The 18,473-nt window shown below is 41.3% G+C and overlaps 1 protein-coding gene across 2 annotated transcripts in view; it reads right to left on the bottom strand.

The window, feature by feature from the left end:
• Positions 1 to 18,473, bottom strand: part of entrep1 (endosomal transmembrane epsin interactor 1) — a 35,667-nt gene that overhangs the window by 1,634 nt on the left and 15,560 nt on the right. The window contains exons 4-10 of one of the 2 annotated variants that reach the window (XM_088077204.1): positions 16,148 to 16,267; positions 15,096 to 15,203; positions 11,860 to 11,993; positions 9,874 to 10,009; positions 8,864 to 8,933; positions 3,322 to 3,516; positions 432 to 775 (exon numbers count right to left, since the gene is read on the bottom strand). In XM_088077204.1, the coding sequence (XP_087933330.1) occupies positions 432 to 775; positions 3,322 to 3,516; positions 8,864 to 8,933; positions 9,874 to 10,009; positions 11,860 to 11,993; positions 15,096 to 15,203; positions 16,148 to 16,267 (1,107 nt within the window). The remainder of the gene's footprint in view (positions 1 to 431; positions 776 to 3,321; positions 3,517 to 8,863; positions 8,934 to 9,873; positions 10,010 to 11,859; positions 11,994 to 15,095; positions 15,204 to 16,147; positions 16,268 to 18,473) is intronic. The other variant, XM_088077205.1, reaches the window with a different exon arrangement.

Raw genomic sequence — 18,473 nt, 5'->3', positions numbered from 1 at the left:
CTCCACGGTGTGGGCGTTCCCACCAAAAACCCCGTCAGACCAATCACTTGAGCCTCTTTGAATGCAAGTGCATGGATTGGCTTTCACAGCTGTCAATCAGAGCAGAAAATCCCCTTTTTGTAGAATTGAATGATGAGCACTTGAACAAACATAAGGATTATAATACTACCTTCAGTGACAGAAACCATCTGTGGGAAAAACTTATTTGGCGTGTACTTTGAGATTTTAGTTTGTCCTGTGTCCCATTCACTAACCTTTTAAAGGTTAAGAAACATAAAAAATAATGCGAGTCTTATCCTTCTTGTTTACTATTAGCAAACATCATTTTAATTAACCCTTTCTAAAATATGTTTACTCCCCATTACAGATTTTTCTATCAGCTGCCTGTATCTGTCATTCTGACTGATACATGTTTGTGTGTGAGCTCCTACCTGTTCTATATAACTCGCGCAGCGTACAGCCTCCTCCATGTGCTCCTGATCTGACTGCAGGACATTCCGTATGCTGTCCACCAGCTCCTGGACCTCCGGGGCCAGGCCCTGTGCCGCCGGCTGCTCCAGGATTTTCCTGACCAGCTGCTGTGTGTGTCGGTAGCTCTGGTAGTCCACCATGGAGGAGGGCCGGGGCCGGCGGGGCGTCCTGCTCTCGTTGTTGCCCCGTCGCAGTGTGACCTGGCCCTGCGCGCAGGCCGCAGCCAGTGTGGGCTGGGAGGTCTGGGTGGAAGAGTCTGTGGTCTGAGGAGAGGCAGCGAGGGGAGCGTCGCTGCTGTGCAGCACTACAGGAGACATCAGAGGGGGAGAAGGACATGGTTATCCATGTTTATCTGCTGTAAGCAGTGTTTGCAAATGAACACAAATTGGACAGAGAACCCAGAGTGTGTGTTTGTGTGTGTGTGTGTGTGTGTGTGTGTGTGTGTGTATTCCTCACTGACAACAAAAGCAACAGTTCATCCACATCAATAACGTGTCAGCTCCTCTGACTCAAGGTTTCCCCCAAGGTTTGGTAATTGGCCCCCTCCTGTTTATCATTTACTTGCTCTCCCTTGGTAACATTATCCGTCGTCATGGTTTCCAGTTCCATTGCTACGCTGATGACATTCAACTTTACATCTCCACCAACTCCATCACCACAGAAACTCACTCCACTCTGACTAACTGCCTCTCTGAAATTAAAACGGAAACGGAAATGGATGAACATCAATTCCCTCTCACTGATAAAATAAAATAAATCTGATAAAATAATCACTGGCCCAAAATCACTAAACAAATCTGTACAAAATTTCACCCTCAATTGGACAACTCTGGCCTATCTCCTTCCCAACATATCTGCAACCTTGGTATCATATTTGACAGTCACCTCACCTTTGAACAACACATCATCCAGGTAACTAGAACCGCCTTCATTCACCTAAAAAACATAGCCCACACTCCATTACTCCCTTTCTCTGCTGCCTAAACCCTTATCCACGTCCTTATCTCATCCAGACTGACTACTGCAATAGCATCCTCCACGGAACATCTTCCAAAGTCCTCATTAAACTTAAATATATCCAAAACTCCGCCGCACGCCACCTCACACACATCCGCTCCCATGACCACACCACCCCTATCCTCCGAAATCACGCACAAAGCCCTCAACCACAAAGCCCGTTCCTATCTCACTGACCTTCTTCACCATCACACTCATTCCTGCAGCCTCCGCTGCTCCAACACAAACCTCCTCTCTCCACCACACAGAACCACGCACCGGACCTTGGGGGACAGAGGCTTCTCCACCGCTGCCCTTTCAGTCTGGAACTCACTCCTAACACATATTCAAGACTGCACCGACACATCCACATTTAAATAACTCCCAAAAACTCATTTTTTTAAGAAGCTTTTAATGTGGGATCATTCAATGTATATTCTGTGTATTTGCGTGTTATGTAATTATGTTCATGTGGCTTTTGTACTTTTGTATAGTGTCTTTGAGTTCTTTTAAAAGCGCTATATAAATAAAATGTATTATTATATATATAGGCTATAATAGGTTTAGTCTGCCAGGGGACTTTCTAGGATACACTGAACTCCTTTTTCCTTCTTGTGCTCCCTGCATCTGTAAAGACTCTTGAGTTTTTACTGCATTACACTCAGATGCCCCTCTGGAGCATTTGTGCTTTCTGTTTCATGGTTTTCCCAGATCCTGGCTGCAATCTTGGCTGCCACTGGATTGTAACGATGGCTGTGCTGATGCTGTGATCCTGCCTTTGGCCGTGCCGGTGCTGTGGCTGCACCTCCAGCTCGCCTTGATCCTTGTCTTGGTTGTGTTGTTGCTGTGGTCCCGTCTGAGGCTGCGCAGATGCCATGATCCTGCTCGACGTGACCTTCTACTGCAATTATTGCGCGGCATGCCTCTATTATTAATATACGCATAGGACTCTTATCAACACCTATGATATTTGCATGTAACATCATGCTATCATAGAGTGCATTTAGTAATTTTACATCTATCATTATTGTTAAATGATTTGCTATTGTTACCATTATTGATGTGCTTCTTTCCCCTCTCTCTTACTCTCTCCCTCTCTTTCCTTTTTGTCATTACTGTAATGTAATTGTTATTTTTTTTGTGGTTTTTTTTTCGATGTGAGGGTCTATGGGTAGAGGGATGTTGTATGCCATAAAGCCCTCTCAGGTAAACTGTGTATCAACAGGCAGAAGGCAAAGCCAGTTGACATTATTTATTCATTAAGTATTTTTATACAAAATGGGCATGGGCAGTGGGTAATTAGGACAATATTAATGCCCACATGCAATTTCAGAGTGATTTGGCAACCCATCGAGGAGAAAAATGGATCATACAGAAAGATGGACAGACTGACGAATGGCAGGAGTTTTCTTCGTTTTACAGTAGGATGTCGATCTTGAGTAACGTAAAAGTCGCATTGAATTTCAGAATGTGCTGCATGGCTGTGCAGAGAATCAGACTCTGTATATGATTTAGATACACATATGAAAATGGCCCAAATCCCATTTGAAAAGATCAGACTCCATGTGATTTTTGCTGTCAACATTGTCATTAAACATTAAACAATCACATCTGGGTCACATAGGGCATTGGGCCCGCAGTGTGAATGTCCCTTTATACGGTTAGGTTTAAAGTTTGCTGGATGACTTGTCTGCATGTCCTTCAATGGGACAATAATGATCTGCTGAATTAAAAAACTCACTGATGTGCTAATAAGGCATGCATTCTTGATGGGTGTGTGGCAGTCGTATGTGCACCTCCACTGATGTACAAACTTCCACATGCATGGCTCCACTGCGCAAAGAAAAGCCAAACCTTTGACAGCGAGGTCCATCAAGACAGGGTCACTGTTGGAGCGGTGCATCCTCGCTTTCCTGCGGGAGGTCAGCGCCGGAGACACCTGCTGCTGCTGAGGAAGAGGAGGAGGCGGTGGAGGTGGAGGAGGCTGGAGCGTGGGCTTGGCCTGCGGAAGGACGCCAGATGTTGCCGATCCCACATGAGGACTCCTGTCTGAGACCAGATGGACACACATTCTATTAGAACATACTGACAACAAAAAGTGAAACCTAAGCAAGATGAAAAATCTTAAATCATGCCAAAAAAATAGTGTTTTTTGTCCAAAAAGATACCAAACTGTTTATACATTTCAGCATTTCACATATGTCTTGGGCTTTTTTTGTCTTTTCATGATGTTGTTGGTGTTGCTGTACAGGTTTTAGGTTGTTATTCTTAACCATACATGCTTATTTTAAGACGATGACAATAGCATTTTAATCCAAATTAAATTGATCTAAATAATAAAAAATAATAACAATTAAAGTTAAAGGTGGTGACTTTTCCTTTGAAAACTGTTAGGGGGCGCTACAGAGCCAATTTCCAACAAGTTATGATGAGACCCCTATCTGATGTCTAAGGTTTCATGAGTTTCTGAGCATTCCCAGCACCTCAAAAATGCTGTCAACATTGTCAAATCAAGTCAATATTATTCATAAAGCCCATTATCACAAAAAACAGTTTGCCTCAGAGGGCTTTACAGCATACGACATCCCTCTGCCCTTAGGTCGGTGCTCGGGCTGTAATACAGAAATACATTTTATTTCTATAGCGCTTTTCTAAACCAGACTTACAAAGTGCTTCATAATACCAAACTATACAATATAAGAAAACAAAGTACAACAACACTACAATACGTTATATTTACTGTATTTTAGATACATTTTAAAATATAAATGTATGTTTCTGTACCTCATGGCAATAAATGACACTGAGAGGAAAGTGTATTTATTCTTTTTTACAGCCTAATTGATATGTTTGTTAAAAGGTTTTGGCTATTATTCAGTTATTACATAATACAACACACACAAACAAACAAAATACCATACACTTGAATATTAAAACATGTCAGTACTCTCTAATGGACAAAGTATGTTATTACATCACAGTTTCTAAATTACGTCAGATATCACTTTGACATTTCTGTACTGATACTCCTTGATTTCGACAGACGCATCGTCATAGTCACAGAACCTTTCTCATGTCTGTTGAGAAAGAAGTTGAACGGGGTGGTGCACCTGAGCTGGGGATTGACCGGCCGGTCTGTGTGGCCACAGTTACCAGGCTTATCAGACTTCTACCTGTCAGTGCTGAAGGCCTGGTGTCTGTTGAAGGTGGCACCAGTGGGCAGTGTGGCACCAGGGCCATGGGTGTGGGAGGAGCCTCTTTTCCAAAACCCTCTGCAGTCGATGCATTCCCCTGTGTGAAAGGGGTCATCACAAAACTCTCACATCTGCTGTCACCTAAGTGAGGGGGCTGGAAAAAACCCAGGAGCTGGCTCTGCAGACCAGACTGAGCTCCATGAGACTTTTGGAGGGGTTTGTCAGGGAGGTGCTGGGACTTCTGTCGGGCTCTGGGAGAAACTGTGCAGCAGTGCTATGGAGGGAGGAGGTGCCAGAGTTTCCTGTCAGCAGAGAATGGAGGCTGGCAGGAGAAGGAGGGGCTGCTGTCCTTTACCACTCCCTGTTTGGGGCAGTTCTCTCTGTGTGTGTGTGTGTGTGTGTGTGTGTGTGTGTGTGTGTGTGTGTGTGTGTGTGTGTGTGTGTGTGTGTGTGTGTGTGTGTGTGTGTGTGTGTGTGTGTGTTTGCAGAGGCACTTTTCTTCTTGCTGTTGTCTTCTTCTTTTTCATTCTCCTTTTCCTTTTTCTTCTTCTTCCTCTTCATTTTTTCTCCTTTAATTTTCTCAACTAAAAGGGTTTGTGCAACTATAACTGTGTGTCAAAAACTCACCAAAATTGGTTGGTGGATTGCAGATTCCACTCCCTTATGGTATACAAAAACGACCTCAAGGTGGCGCTGTAACAATCAGCTTTTCATTTCAGCAATGATCTAAAAAAACGCTTGGCTTAGAGTCAAAATATGTTCTTTACAATTTTGAGATTTGAGATTTGTTTGCCCAAAAAACAACAGAAATACAACAACAAAAGACAACAAGGCTGTGCAGGTAAGATCAAGGAAGCCCTACACAATGAAGATTATATATACAAATAATGTATAATCATAAAAAGAAAAAAAAACAACAAAAAAACATGCAATCAAAGTCAATAAACAAACATGAGGTAAGCAACATAAATCAACCAAAAACAATGAAAATTGAAGCAATGAACAAGCCCTCGCACCTCCACGGATATCGGGATTCTGGCAGGACTCTGACTGATGCTATCGTTCATTTCTGTGTTAGATAATGCACGCAGAAGTTTTGGACCCTGGAGTGAGCTATTTCAGATGATGTAGTGCTTCTTGCAGCCACTAGGAGGGCACAGAAATGCCATGTTATATTTGTGTACATTATTTATAGACCAAACCATGTAAATTTTATGTTAATCAAAGGATAATTGTCTTTCAAGGCTTACTTCCTGTTTCCAGTAGGTGGCGCTATTTGTATGACAGGTAATTGATATGTGGATGTGTTCAGGGCTGCAGCATGATCACAGCTGTGAAATTTGGGGCCATGGCAACGCCGTTTGAAGAGAACGTATAATCTTCACAAAAGGGGATCATCAAGGTCTTAACACTTTTCTTACCAAGTTTGAACTGAATGTGGTCAACCTATGAGGAAGTGCACATAAAAATATCAAACATGGGACTTCCTGTTGCCAGTAGGTGGTGCTATGACTACAACTCGATTTAGCCATGCAGATGTTTTCAGGTCAGGACTCTTACTAAGCACGAGAAGTTTGGGGTAGACTGGATGATGTATGGCCGAGTTTCATGGCGAGGCATCAAATTTTGGCACCTGGTCACGCCCACACGGTGTGATAAAAACTCAAGTTTTTGATAACTTTTGATGTCAGTCATCTTTAGGTGGTACCCACCAGATTTGAAGTCAGTCTGATAAAATCTATATGAGGAGTTCATGAAAGATGAAAATATGTCATTTTCATGTCATTTCCTGTCGCCATTAGGGTGGCTATATGTACTGATATCAACTGTGATTAACGTGTTCAGGGCTGGACTGTTATCCAACATATAAAGTTTGGGGCGGATTGGACAATGTATCTCTGAGTTATAAACTGCTTTTTTTTTGAGTAAATGAACTGTACTTGTATAGCGCTTTTCTAGTCTTATTGACCACTCAAAGCGCTTTAACACTACATGTCACATTCACCCATTCACACACACATTCACACACTGGTGACCGAGGCTACCGTACAAGGTGCCACCCGCTACTCAGTAATCATTCACACACACTCACACTCCGATGACGCAGCATCAGGAGCAATTTGGTGTTTAGTATCTTGCCCAAGGATACTTCGACATGTTGTCCAGAGGAGCTGGGGATCGAACCGCTGACCTTCCGATTAGAGGACGACCCACTCTACCTCTGAGCCACAGCATCCCAAGTACCTCAAAAATAGGCTCAAGTTGTAAAAATATAAGCATAATATTAATAATAATCTTAGCAATTTCAATAGGGTTCTTGCCAACCTTCAGTTGGTGCTTGGGCCTTAATTACATTAAAATAAGAATTAACTTTTTTTTTTTTTTTAAATTAAAGTTAAATTTAAGCAATCTAAATTTAATCACATTTTCTTTCATAGTGTGATCATTCTTAAATATTGTCTGTATCTTTTAGACAAAAACATTTGTTTTTAGTCTGGCTGCACTAGTTTTAAGATTTCTGTGGTCTTCTTAAGTCTAGTTATTTTTACGTATTTTAAAAAATCTTGGCAAGTTAAAGTATCCATTTCAAATAATTTAGCTTATTTAAGTATTATTTTCCCCAATTTATTGCCTTTATTGTTTTTGAGAGCTGATTTTTTACTTTTTTTGCAGTGTTTCGGTAGATGTTTTCAATGGAATGTTTCAACAAATGTACTTTTATAACAAAATTACAATGCAAGTGCATCTGATACACACACCTCAGGGAGACTGCTTTACATAGATTGTGACAGATATAGACAAATATAACTGAGAACACATGAGCGCCATGAGCAGCTGAAGGTATCAGTATCGTGAGCATGATGAGTGCAGGACGAGAGAGAACGTCAACCAGAATCATCTGAGGAGCAGACCAAATGACGGACAGACAGAAAATCTGCTTGTACTTTTGCTTGTGTTCAACTGACTCATTCTTACATGGAAAATACAGGCTAGTAGCAAACCTCCTAAAAATACACAACCAAAGGTCACAAAACTGTACAGTCATGTTTTCATGAATATTGATTGGCCTTACTTTGTCCATGGAAAACTACCATAGCTTTTGCCCTGCAGACCGACACTAATGTGTGTTTTGTCAGCTGACAGTTACATGGTTGCTGCTGCTGGCTGACAGATTATACTCTCGCTGCGTTCCAGGAGTCGTTCAACATGTCCTCATTGACTTCCTCTCAGCACTTGCCCTTGGGGGGGAATCCCCGCCGCCACCTTAAGGGCCATTCAGTTGTCTTAAAAACTGAATTGAACTTGGTGATATCGATCCTCGGAGGGCTAAGGGAGCGAACTCTGGTTGCACCAAAGACGATGAATAAACCTGTTAATATATTAAAAAATAAATTAATACATTCACTATCCAACAATACAGGCCTATTTTAGAGGTCTGCTCATGTAGGTTTACATGTGTATAGATTTACTAGTCTATTTGCAGATGGTTCCTTAAAAACTCTCATTGCTTGATATCTTATTTTAAAAAATGACATAATTAATCACAGTTAATATTTAAATATATTGTTGTCCTGTTTAGCTTGTGTTATGTCTGTACTCCCAACATTATCTGTAAATGCATGGGGAAAATGCTGTTTTACGAGATATCATGAACCCCTAAAAATAACAATAATGAGATCACATTCAAAAATTATTAAACTGATGCAGCTACTTATCAAATGACAGCCAGTGTACTGCATTTATCTGCAGAAGATGCTGTGAGCTTACAGTAAGGAGGTATTTACTTTATTCATACGTCTTTGTGATGGTTTTTAAAAAACAGTACAGCGCTGATGCTGCAACTGGAGGTCGATCCGTGATGGTCAGGCTGAACATGAACAGGGGAAGGTGTGTTTCATTTCAATCCCCCGCCTTGTGACATCAGCTCTTACCTAATACCAAGGGCTGATGGGAAGTGAAGGAGCGCGAGTGGAGCTACCAATGAAATGCAGCGTATGTTTAAACCGGCGCACTGAAATGGAGCGGACCACCTGTGGGGGCACCGCAGTTTCAGCATTTTGTCCCACCTGGTTGTCCAATCAGAGGGCAATATTACATGTTATTCATTTAGTTAGCATTTAGTTTTATCTCTTGTATTTGCTTTACTCTTGTTGACCTTTGGTATATGCATTTTGTTCTGTGTGTAGAGATGTGTGTCCTACCCGGAACAGAGGCTCCTGGTGGAGAGGCAGCCGGGTCGGCCCTCAGCTCCGTCAGAGCCACCTCTGTCTCCTGAAAGACATCAACACACTGATAAGAGTCAGACAAACTAATCATATCTCGAGTAAATGGTAATTATAGCTTATTCACAAATGTCAGTATCTGTACACCCAGCTTTCATTAATAAATGTACTTGTATGTTAGCTTAATACTTTCAACATTTTGACACAATGCATAAAATTTTATACTTTAATAATACATAAAACACTAAAAATAATAATAAAAAACTGGCATTATCCTTTGAGCATTCAGTAATCTAAATGCTGACAGTTCTAACTCTGGCCTATAATGTGTGGGGTAGAGGTAGAGCAATAAATCATCCAGGCTAATATCTTGGCTTACTGCAGACATGGCAGTGACACAGAAATGCCAAATTTGATTGTTTTTATTGTTAAGTGTCAATGTAACTATCCTCTGACATATTCTTATTCATTTTAAACTCTGACATACTGATTTCAGTAAACACGATTCTTGGATCCATCGTGATTCTCTCGAAGATTTTGTCTTGATGCAGGGAAGTCAATAATTGGAAATTTAACTCCAATCCTTGCCACTGTGATGGCCGGCAAGAATTTCATAAGACTGGCCTGTATATTGCTTACGGCTGAACCAACTGGACGGTGAAACATAACAGACATAAACATGTGCGTCATGTTTACGTCCTAAACTCGGCTGCCTCGTGAGTTTTAATGAAGAAGGCTGAATGTCAGCAATTGCAGATGTACACAGTCCAACAGGAAAACAAGAACTCTGTCACAAAGTGAGAGAACATAAAATCATGTATTGAAATCAATCATTTTGATGCATTAAGACAAATCGTTAATCATTTATAATATAATGGTAGCCCTCTGGATTGGATTTGTATTGAATGGTGAGGTCCCATTCCTGTTATTGGGCTAACAAATCCAGTGTTAGTTGAGCTCTGGTGAGAGGATGTTCGTTTGGGGTGAACCTGTGTGACTGCATTGGTGGAGCTCCCAGCAACAGCTTCATATGGAGGTGGAGGGTCCAATGGACAGAAGACCTCCACCCCTTTGATCCGGGCCCCGTAGATATGAGGCAGAGGGATCACACTGTCCCCAAGGATCCTGAAACACACAAACAGCCCATCAGTTAGAGAGTTTTCATGTTCTGTCAGGCTCATGTGACACATTGATGCTAAAAACTGGACTACTGCAGGAACTCGGGGGTGGTTTTCTGAGGTCTACCTGCTGGTTTGTGTCTCCACTGCAGGGACGGCCATCTGTAGGACAGTTTTCGGATGGGTGCAATACAAGTCCCTGCCTCGAGGTAGGTACATCAGTGTGGCCCCGAAAAACTACTGAATAGGGGCTTGGTTGACTTCCATGTGGAAGAAGACATCGACAAAGCAAATGCTATTTTTTATCGTGCATCACGTGATGTCAGAGTAATCTGAATAATGACTTTCCCCACTGAGAAAATTCACATGCACGGCCTCTCATGTTGGAAAAACAACTCTGCAGCTTGGGGATCATTTCAGCACACAACTTACCGACTTGTGTGATAAATGCATAAACATGGCAGGCAAAAGTCAATGTTTGGTCAACGGTAAGATTTTTTTTTTTTTTTTTTATTAATGCAAGTATTAAATATCAATTTTTAAAGATAACACCCCCTCATATGTTTCCATGAACAAAATACATATCTTTTTTTTTTAGATATATTTTTGGGGCTTTTTCAGTGTCTTTATTTGATAGGACAGATATAGCATGAAAGGGGGAGAGAGAGGGGACGACATGCAGGAAAGGGCCGAAGCCAGTCTCAAACCTGCTGCCGCTGTACATGGGGCGCCTGCTGTACTATCTGAGCCACCCGGCGCCCCGGAATACATCTTTAAAATCATGGCTCAACTTATCCGTTTTCTTTGCTCTTTGTTATGAATAAACTGTAAACAGCTATCAACCTCTTGATTTAATGCTGTTAGCATTAAAATGCAAACCAATTTCTTTGCAACTTCCACCTCAAAGCACATGAACACATCAAGGTCAGAATAATGACTTCCCAACTTTGAAACGACAACCTTCCGTAATCACATGTATGCAACATGAAACCCAGCAGACGTGATAATCAAAACTAGGCGGGTTTCCATCACAGATTTGTGCAAAACTTAACCAAAATGTCGATAAAACAAAATTGTGAGATGACTGCGTTTCCACTGAGTGATGTTCTGTGACTCCTCCTCTGGTGATAACATTCCAAGAAGCATGGTGATGGATTTTCAAAACAGTAGCAGCTTTATTTCTATTTATTTTTATTGCAGCCACCACACTAGCCGTCATTATTTCCAATCCAAGGTGATGTAGGCGTATTATGGAGCCATAATGGAAAGGCAAGCCTCTTATATGTAGGAGCGGCCATGTATGAGGGATTTCTGGGAGGTGATAGTCCACGATTTTACAGAGGAATTGTGGCTTCAAAACTTCCACACGATCAGCTCAATTTTTGAAGAGTTATGTGATGCAATAACACCTCTTGTAGCTCTTGCAGCATCATGAGGGAGCCAGTTCCTACTGACAAGCACATAGCCATAGCATCATGTGACATGGAAAAGCCAAAAAAGTGTTTCTGTTGCAGTTTTGCAAAATGTGGCTTTTTTGCATCAGCTGAAATACCACCTCATGTGAACATAAAGAAATGTTTGTGATAAATGGGAGTTTTTTCTATAACTTGACTTGACTTGTTTCCATTGGGCGTATTTTATATTAACAATTTCAAAATGTGCAATATGAGGATTAATGGAAACCCGCCAGGTGTCATAGAGCGATTCAACTCCTACACTGCAATGGAGTCACAAAGGCTGAGAGGACAGATTATGAAGCCGTTCCTGTAAATGTTCCAGCCTCCTAGGTTTTACCCCAAACTCCCAGGAAGTAAAACCACAGTAGTTATCACTGAAGGGGGGGCGGGGGGGGGTTACCTGCGAGCCAGACGTGGTGTGTATGAGTAGAAAGTGGAGAAGTAGGAGGGGGGAGGGGCCGGGGCCACAAACTCATCCGGGTCTGGGACGAGAGCGGGCTCCTCTCTTTCTTCAACTGTGGCCCTGTGCTCGTCCTGTCACAAAGCAGGGACACATGACATCAGACAGCAGCAAAAAATATAATCCCATAGCAAAAAATGTACACAAACTCTCTACATAGTCTTATAAGCTGACGTACAAGGCTTTTTACAGATAAGAAGTGGTTAAATAAAAACAAACATTCCATGAAAACTTGGAACACCACCTGCTGCTGAAGATCATGTGAAATTATCTGGACTGAGACTAAATGGACCTTGAGGTCAGACTGTTTTCTGAGCTGCTTTTAGAAACTAACAATCTTGCAAACAATTTTTGCAAAATCTGTTTCTGTGACTAAAACTGTCTGACTTCTGACACATTGAAAATACATTTAAAAGACTGAAGTCTGACATCCTCTCACATCTGAAGACAAAGTATTTTAGAGTATGGCAGGTATTAATCACTTATGATGCATAGATGCTTATAAATGCATGGAAATGATTACACTTTACTTAAAACCTACAATGAAACATTATGATGAAGCATCAATTATAAATGCATCAACATGTACCTCACTTTACTTAACACATACAATGATAACTTATGATACAGCATGGATTGTTATATATCACGATGAGTCCTTACTACAGTTAATTGTTGATGTGTGAATATGTGAGTATAAATATTTATAATGCATTATAAGCCCCAGCATTAAACCTCTACTTTATCACAAGTCAAGAGCATACATAAGACCCTTGATACTTATATTTTAAGGCACTTCTATAATGTCTTATGATTGTTGATATAGCGCATTAGTAAGCATTATGTGTTTGTGATAAATCATTCAACTCAAGACCTACCTTTTCAGCTTGGCTTTTAATTGAACTTTATTTATTAACTATTTATCTATGTATTTAACTTATGTATTTATGTATTTAAATCTGTTTTACTAGCTTGTTTATCATTTTATTATTTTAACATATTTATTCATTATTTTTACCTTTTGTTTTCATATCTTATTGCTGGGGGAGGGGTTACTGTATGAAACATTTTGTGTTACAGTTCACTGCCATGAAAAGTGCTCTAAAAATAAAGTCTGATTGATTGATTATGAATGCATCATAATTCACTACAAATGCCTTTATAATGTGTTATAGATGTGGTCGTCATAGAAAGTGTTACCTTTTTTCCTTAATTGGATATTTCTACAATTCTACAATTCTACAATTTCATTTAGCAGACGCTTTTATCCAAAGCGACGCACAACACAAGCAAGAATTTAGACTTAAGGAAAAAAACCCTTAGTAAGTGCAAAAAGTGCTTCAGGTGTGATTGGTCACAGGTATTGCCGTCTAGTGGCAGAAGAAGTGCCGCACAGCCCCCCCTTTTTTTTTTTTTGGAAACCAAAGTAATAACCAGTAGCGATCTCAGCATCTGAGATTCAACAATCTAAGTATCACGACTTACGATGACAATCAACATACAACATCACACAACTTTGTCAGTGCTAGATAATCATTAGGTGCTGGGTTTTGGACCATCTGACTTAATCTACCCCAAAGGGCAAAGCGGAGAAGAGTCAGGTTAAGTGCCTAGGTGTTCTCGGAACAATTGAGTTTTCAATTGTCTCTTAAAAGTAGAAAGGGACTCAGCAGAACGCACAGAGTTTGGAAATTTGTTCCACCATTTGGGAACAACAGAAGAGAAGAGTCTGGCTAGAGATTTAGAGCCGTGCTGGGCTGGAAGCACCAGGCGTCTTTCACATGCAGAGCGTAGTGGGCGAGAAGGAGAGTAGACCTGGATCAGGGATTCCAGGTAGGCTGGAGCAGTTCTTGTGATTGTTTTGTAAGCCAAGAGAAGTGCTTTGAATTTGATTCTGGCTGCCACTGGAAGCCAGGGAAGAGAAATTAGCAGCGGGGTGACATGTGCTCTTTTGGGCTGGTTGAAGACCAGACGTGCTGCTGCATTCTGGATCATCTGAAGAGGTTTGAATGAGCATGCAGGGAGGCCTGCCAGAAGAGAGTTGCAGTAGTCAATGCGTGAGATCACAAGAGCCTGAACCAGAAGCTGTGTGGCCTGTTGGGTCAGGAAGGGTCTGATCTTTCTGATGTTGTAGAGGGCATAACGACAAGACCGAGAAACTGAGGCCACATGAACCTTAAAGGTCAGCTGGTCATCAATCATGACACCCAGGTTTCTGGCTGAGTTTGTGGGCGCAAGTAGGCTCGAGTCTAGTTGGACACTGATCCGAGGCTGAACAGATGGACAAGCTGGAAAGACCATGAGTTCGGTCTTAGACAGATTTAGCTGAAGGTGGCGTTCCTTCATCCATGTGGAGATATCAGCCAGACACGCTGATATCCGAGCTGAGACCGTTCTGTCATCAGGTGGAAAGGAGAGGAAGAGCTGAGTGTCATCAGCATAGCAGTGGTAGGAGAAACCATGGGAGCGGATCACTGCACCGAGTGAGGTGGTGTACAGAGAGAAGAGTAGGGGACCAAGCACCGACCCCTGAGGAACCCCTGTCGATAGGCCATGTGACCTAGACACCTCTCCTCGCCATGACACTCTGAAGGATCTGCCTGTGAGGTAGGACTTGAACCACAATAGGACAGAACCTGAGATGCCGAGCTCAGAGAGTGTGGAGAGGAGGATTTGATGGTTCACCGTGTCAAAGGCAGCAGACAGGTCCAGCAGCAGTAGGACAGAGGATTGACCAGCAGCTCGAGCCAGTCTCAGTGACTCAGTGACTGACAGGAGTGCAGTCTCAGTGGAATGGTCACACCTGAAGCCAGACTGAAAGGAGTCAAGTAGGTTGTTGTTCCGCAAGTGCACGCTCCAGTATTTTCGACAGAAATGGTAGAAGTGAGACTGGCCTGTAGTTTTCAACCTGGGCGGGGTTGAGATTAGGCTTTTTGAGCAGTGGGGTGACACGGGCTTGCTTAAAAGTAGCAGGAAAAGTACCAGTTTTTAGGGAGGAATTGACAATGTGTGTGACTACAGGTTTGATAGTGGGCAGGATGGTCTGCAGGATGCGGGTGGGTATTGGATCGAGAGGACATGTTGTATTTCTAAGCAGTAGATTACAACACCAGCACACTGTAGGTAGCAACATCATTAGGTCTGCTGCAGCAGGTGTGACTGTGGAGTCCTCTTACTGTGCAGGGGGTTCTTGTGGTGAAGATCTGCAGGTATCTCAGTGCAGCTGCCATCAGGCACACAGCTGTGGTCAGAGCGTTCAGGGCACACAGCGCAAACAATACTTTCTGGGAAAGAACAAAAAAATACATGAGATTATCAGCCTGGCCAATTATTTAGGGCCAATATTTGGCATTTTGCCGACTGTCTATTACAGCATTTTATTTTAATGATAGCCAATGAAATTAATTAATTAAAAAGTGCAAAGACAAAGTCAGTGTGGGCGGAACTTTTACTTTGTATAACCTCAGACCTCTGACCTATTTTTATTTGTTAATTTTTTATTCAAATTTTGTTCAAATTTTGTCTGTTGGCTTACAAAACAAATGAATTAAACATATATACAAACAGAGACTGCCTTAATTTTTCATCATCCAATCTGCTGAAACTGATGATCACCTGCAGTGGCTTTGCATCACCAGCCAAACAAAACACAAGTCACAAGCATCTAAACAAATGGAGCAAATAGAATGAACATCAAACATATCATTCAGCATCCATGGTAGTCAACTCCTCCAGGCCAGAGACAAAACACATCCAAGCAAAAAAGATTTGTTTTGAAATGTATTTTTGAATTTGATTTCTTTGATTTTTCCCATGGCAAAGTTTTTTTTAGAAACTGTTTTAAGAAACTTTTTTTTAGGAAAATAAAGCACTGCAGAAGAGGGAAAAATAATTTATGACATACAGTAGTCGCAGACTCCAGGATGCACCAACTGGCGTGGGCAAGACATATATCCATTTTCTTCAGCAATCAAGAAAACATTGAAATTCCACAATTTCTTCCATATAGCATCTTTAATGAAACACTCTTTAATAAAGATTTGTTTAAATGGGCGCGCGTGCTAAGATTAAAGCAGGGACATCTGTAAATCAGTCTGCGGTGATCTATACATGAAAATGAGTGACTCTAATTGTATCTGTTGTCTAGTGTTGTTTCTTTTTCCAAAAATGTGTGGAACTATACACACTCAGCTCACAGTGCATACAGCGGTGATGTATGTTGGTGTACCTTGAGCAGGATCCTCATGGTGTTGCAGGAGTGAGCGGGGTGGAGCTCCAGCAGCTTCTCCTCAGGACATTTGGAGGCAGGGGAGAGGGAGCAGCAGTAACACACATCTCCAGCCTCGCTCTGAAACAACACACACACACACACACACACGCACACACGCGCACACACACACACACACACACACACACACACACACACACACACACACACACACACACACACACGCACACACACACGCAGACACACACACGCACACAGGGTTTATTTTGCTATTGCAATTGCATTTTTAAAAATTTGTGTGTTCGTTTTTTTGTGATTTTATGTGTAAAGCACTTTGTAACATAGGCTTTAATAAGTGCTATAAAAATAAACTTTATTATAATTACTATTGCTATTGCTATTATTATCATCATCATTACTTTATGGAAAGATTTTGTTGCAACAAGCAGATGTCACACTGCACTCTGACTTTATGTTGTGTCAAACTTCAACATCACGTAACATTAAGAGTCACTTTACAGGTCATTTTGCATCAACACTCCATTAATAATAATCATATTAATATGCTCCTAAAGTTATTTCTGCACAAGCAATGAGTCAGAGAGGTATCAGTGGCTGAAGAGAGGATCTGTTTACATCTGACGCCGAATGAAGCAGCACTGGAAGTACTGCACTCGATCTGCATCAGCATGAAAATAGGGCCACACACACACACACACACACACACACACACACACCAAACATACACACAGACCTCTATTTATAGAGGAGAGAACAAAACTCTGTGTGACCTCTCTCTATTCATAAACCTCCGTCGGCCTCACAGATGGGACAGATGGACAAAAAGACACCAAAAACAGGTTGACAGAAAAGAAACACGAGGAGACGAGACCTGGCAGAGGGAGGACGGAAAGACAACAGAACTGCAGCAAAGGTCAAAAGGTCACAGAGAGGAGCTCTGGCCTGAAGCAGACTCATCACATTTCCTGTAGCCTGACCTGCCACAGATCATTTTCCCCTCTCAAGGCCAACAGTGAAGAGCTGTGGTGCTGCACAGAGCCCCCCAATGACAAACTGCACACACACTCACAAACACATACAACGCGCTGTGTTAAACAGAGGATCGATGAATTAGAATAGACGTGTGAAATGTGAAATAAATAAATGTTGATATTTTAAAAGAAAACTCAAGACTTTCCTTTTTATTCTGGCTTTACATTGAACTTTACTTAAATATTTATTGACCATTTATTTATACATTTTAGTTTGTTGTCCTATCCTTGTCTGTTGTTCTGTTAAATCATTTTATAATTTTTTTTAACATATTTATCTATTATTATACTTTGTGCTGTTATCCTTTCATTTAGAGTATTATATTTATTTATTTATTTTATATCTATAGGTTTCCTTGGTTCTTGGTTTCAATGACTACTTTTCTTCTGTTTTACAGAAGAAAGTTACACAGTCTTGCTTCTTTATCCATGTGCATGTTACAATTTTCTTTGTACAAAAAATGCTATACAAATAAAGTCTGAGTGATTAATTGATTAGTTTGTGGTGATCCACATCAGCTGCTCCTTTAAGAAGCAGAGTTCAGAGTGGAGAGAAGGGGATTCTGGGAAATGCAGTTTCAAGGTTGCAGCTTAGCCTTACCAGCTCACTGACTCATTGCTCGTCCTAAACTTGTGTTGTTGCTGTTTTGAAGTGAGAGTAAACGGACTTGACTCGTCTCGTCATTGGCACTCCCACAAGTTTGTTTTTTTGTGAATGTCATATTTCTTGTTTTTGTTTTACAGTATCATGAATACCAGGCCTCCAACTGAACATAAAATATAGGCAACTGACAGGAAATATAGGCAACTGACAGGATTCATGTCAAGATGTATTTCCCTCTTTACCTCTCTGTGACTGAGCGCTTTGACTGTGTCTGAGTGTTTTTATGGAGATGTACAGAAAGTTTAGCAGCCCTGATTGGCTCCCTCTCAATAGCTGAAAACATGTTTTTTTTTCTTATTATGTTTCTCCAAAAAATTGAACATTTCCTCTGTTTGTCTTTTTGTGGACACCAAACTGCAGAAATCAACTGCCGTAATCACTGTGTGTTTGTTGAGGCAGTAAAACACAGCTGCCTGTGTGTATTCATCTAAATTTGCCTGAACAATTTTCCCTTAAAAAGGAACTAGTTGTGGATTTCTGTAAAACACAAGAGGACCACCGACCCATCAATAACACACAAGTGCAACGTGTGAACAGCCACAACTTTCTGCGAGTGACCATCTCGTCCACCTTGAGATGGTGGGACAACCCTGGCATTTATTTCAGGAAA

This window comes from Plectropomus leopardus, chromosome 4, assembly GCF_026936395.1.
Source record: "Plectropomus leopardus strain MGB_pleo_1.0 chromosome 4, ASM2693639v1, whole genome shotgun sequence".
In the NCBI taxonomy this organism is placed as follows: domain Eukaryota; kingdom Metazoa; phylum Chordata; class Actinopteri; order Perciformes; family Serranidae; genus Plectropomus; species Plectropomus leopardus.
The sequence above is the reverse complement of the archived record's forward strand: the minus strand, read 5'-3'. Positions and strand labels throughout refer to the sequence as shown.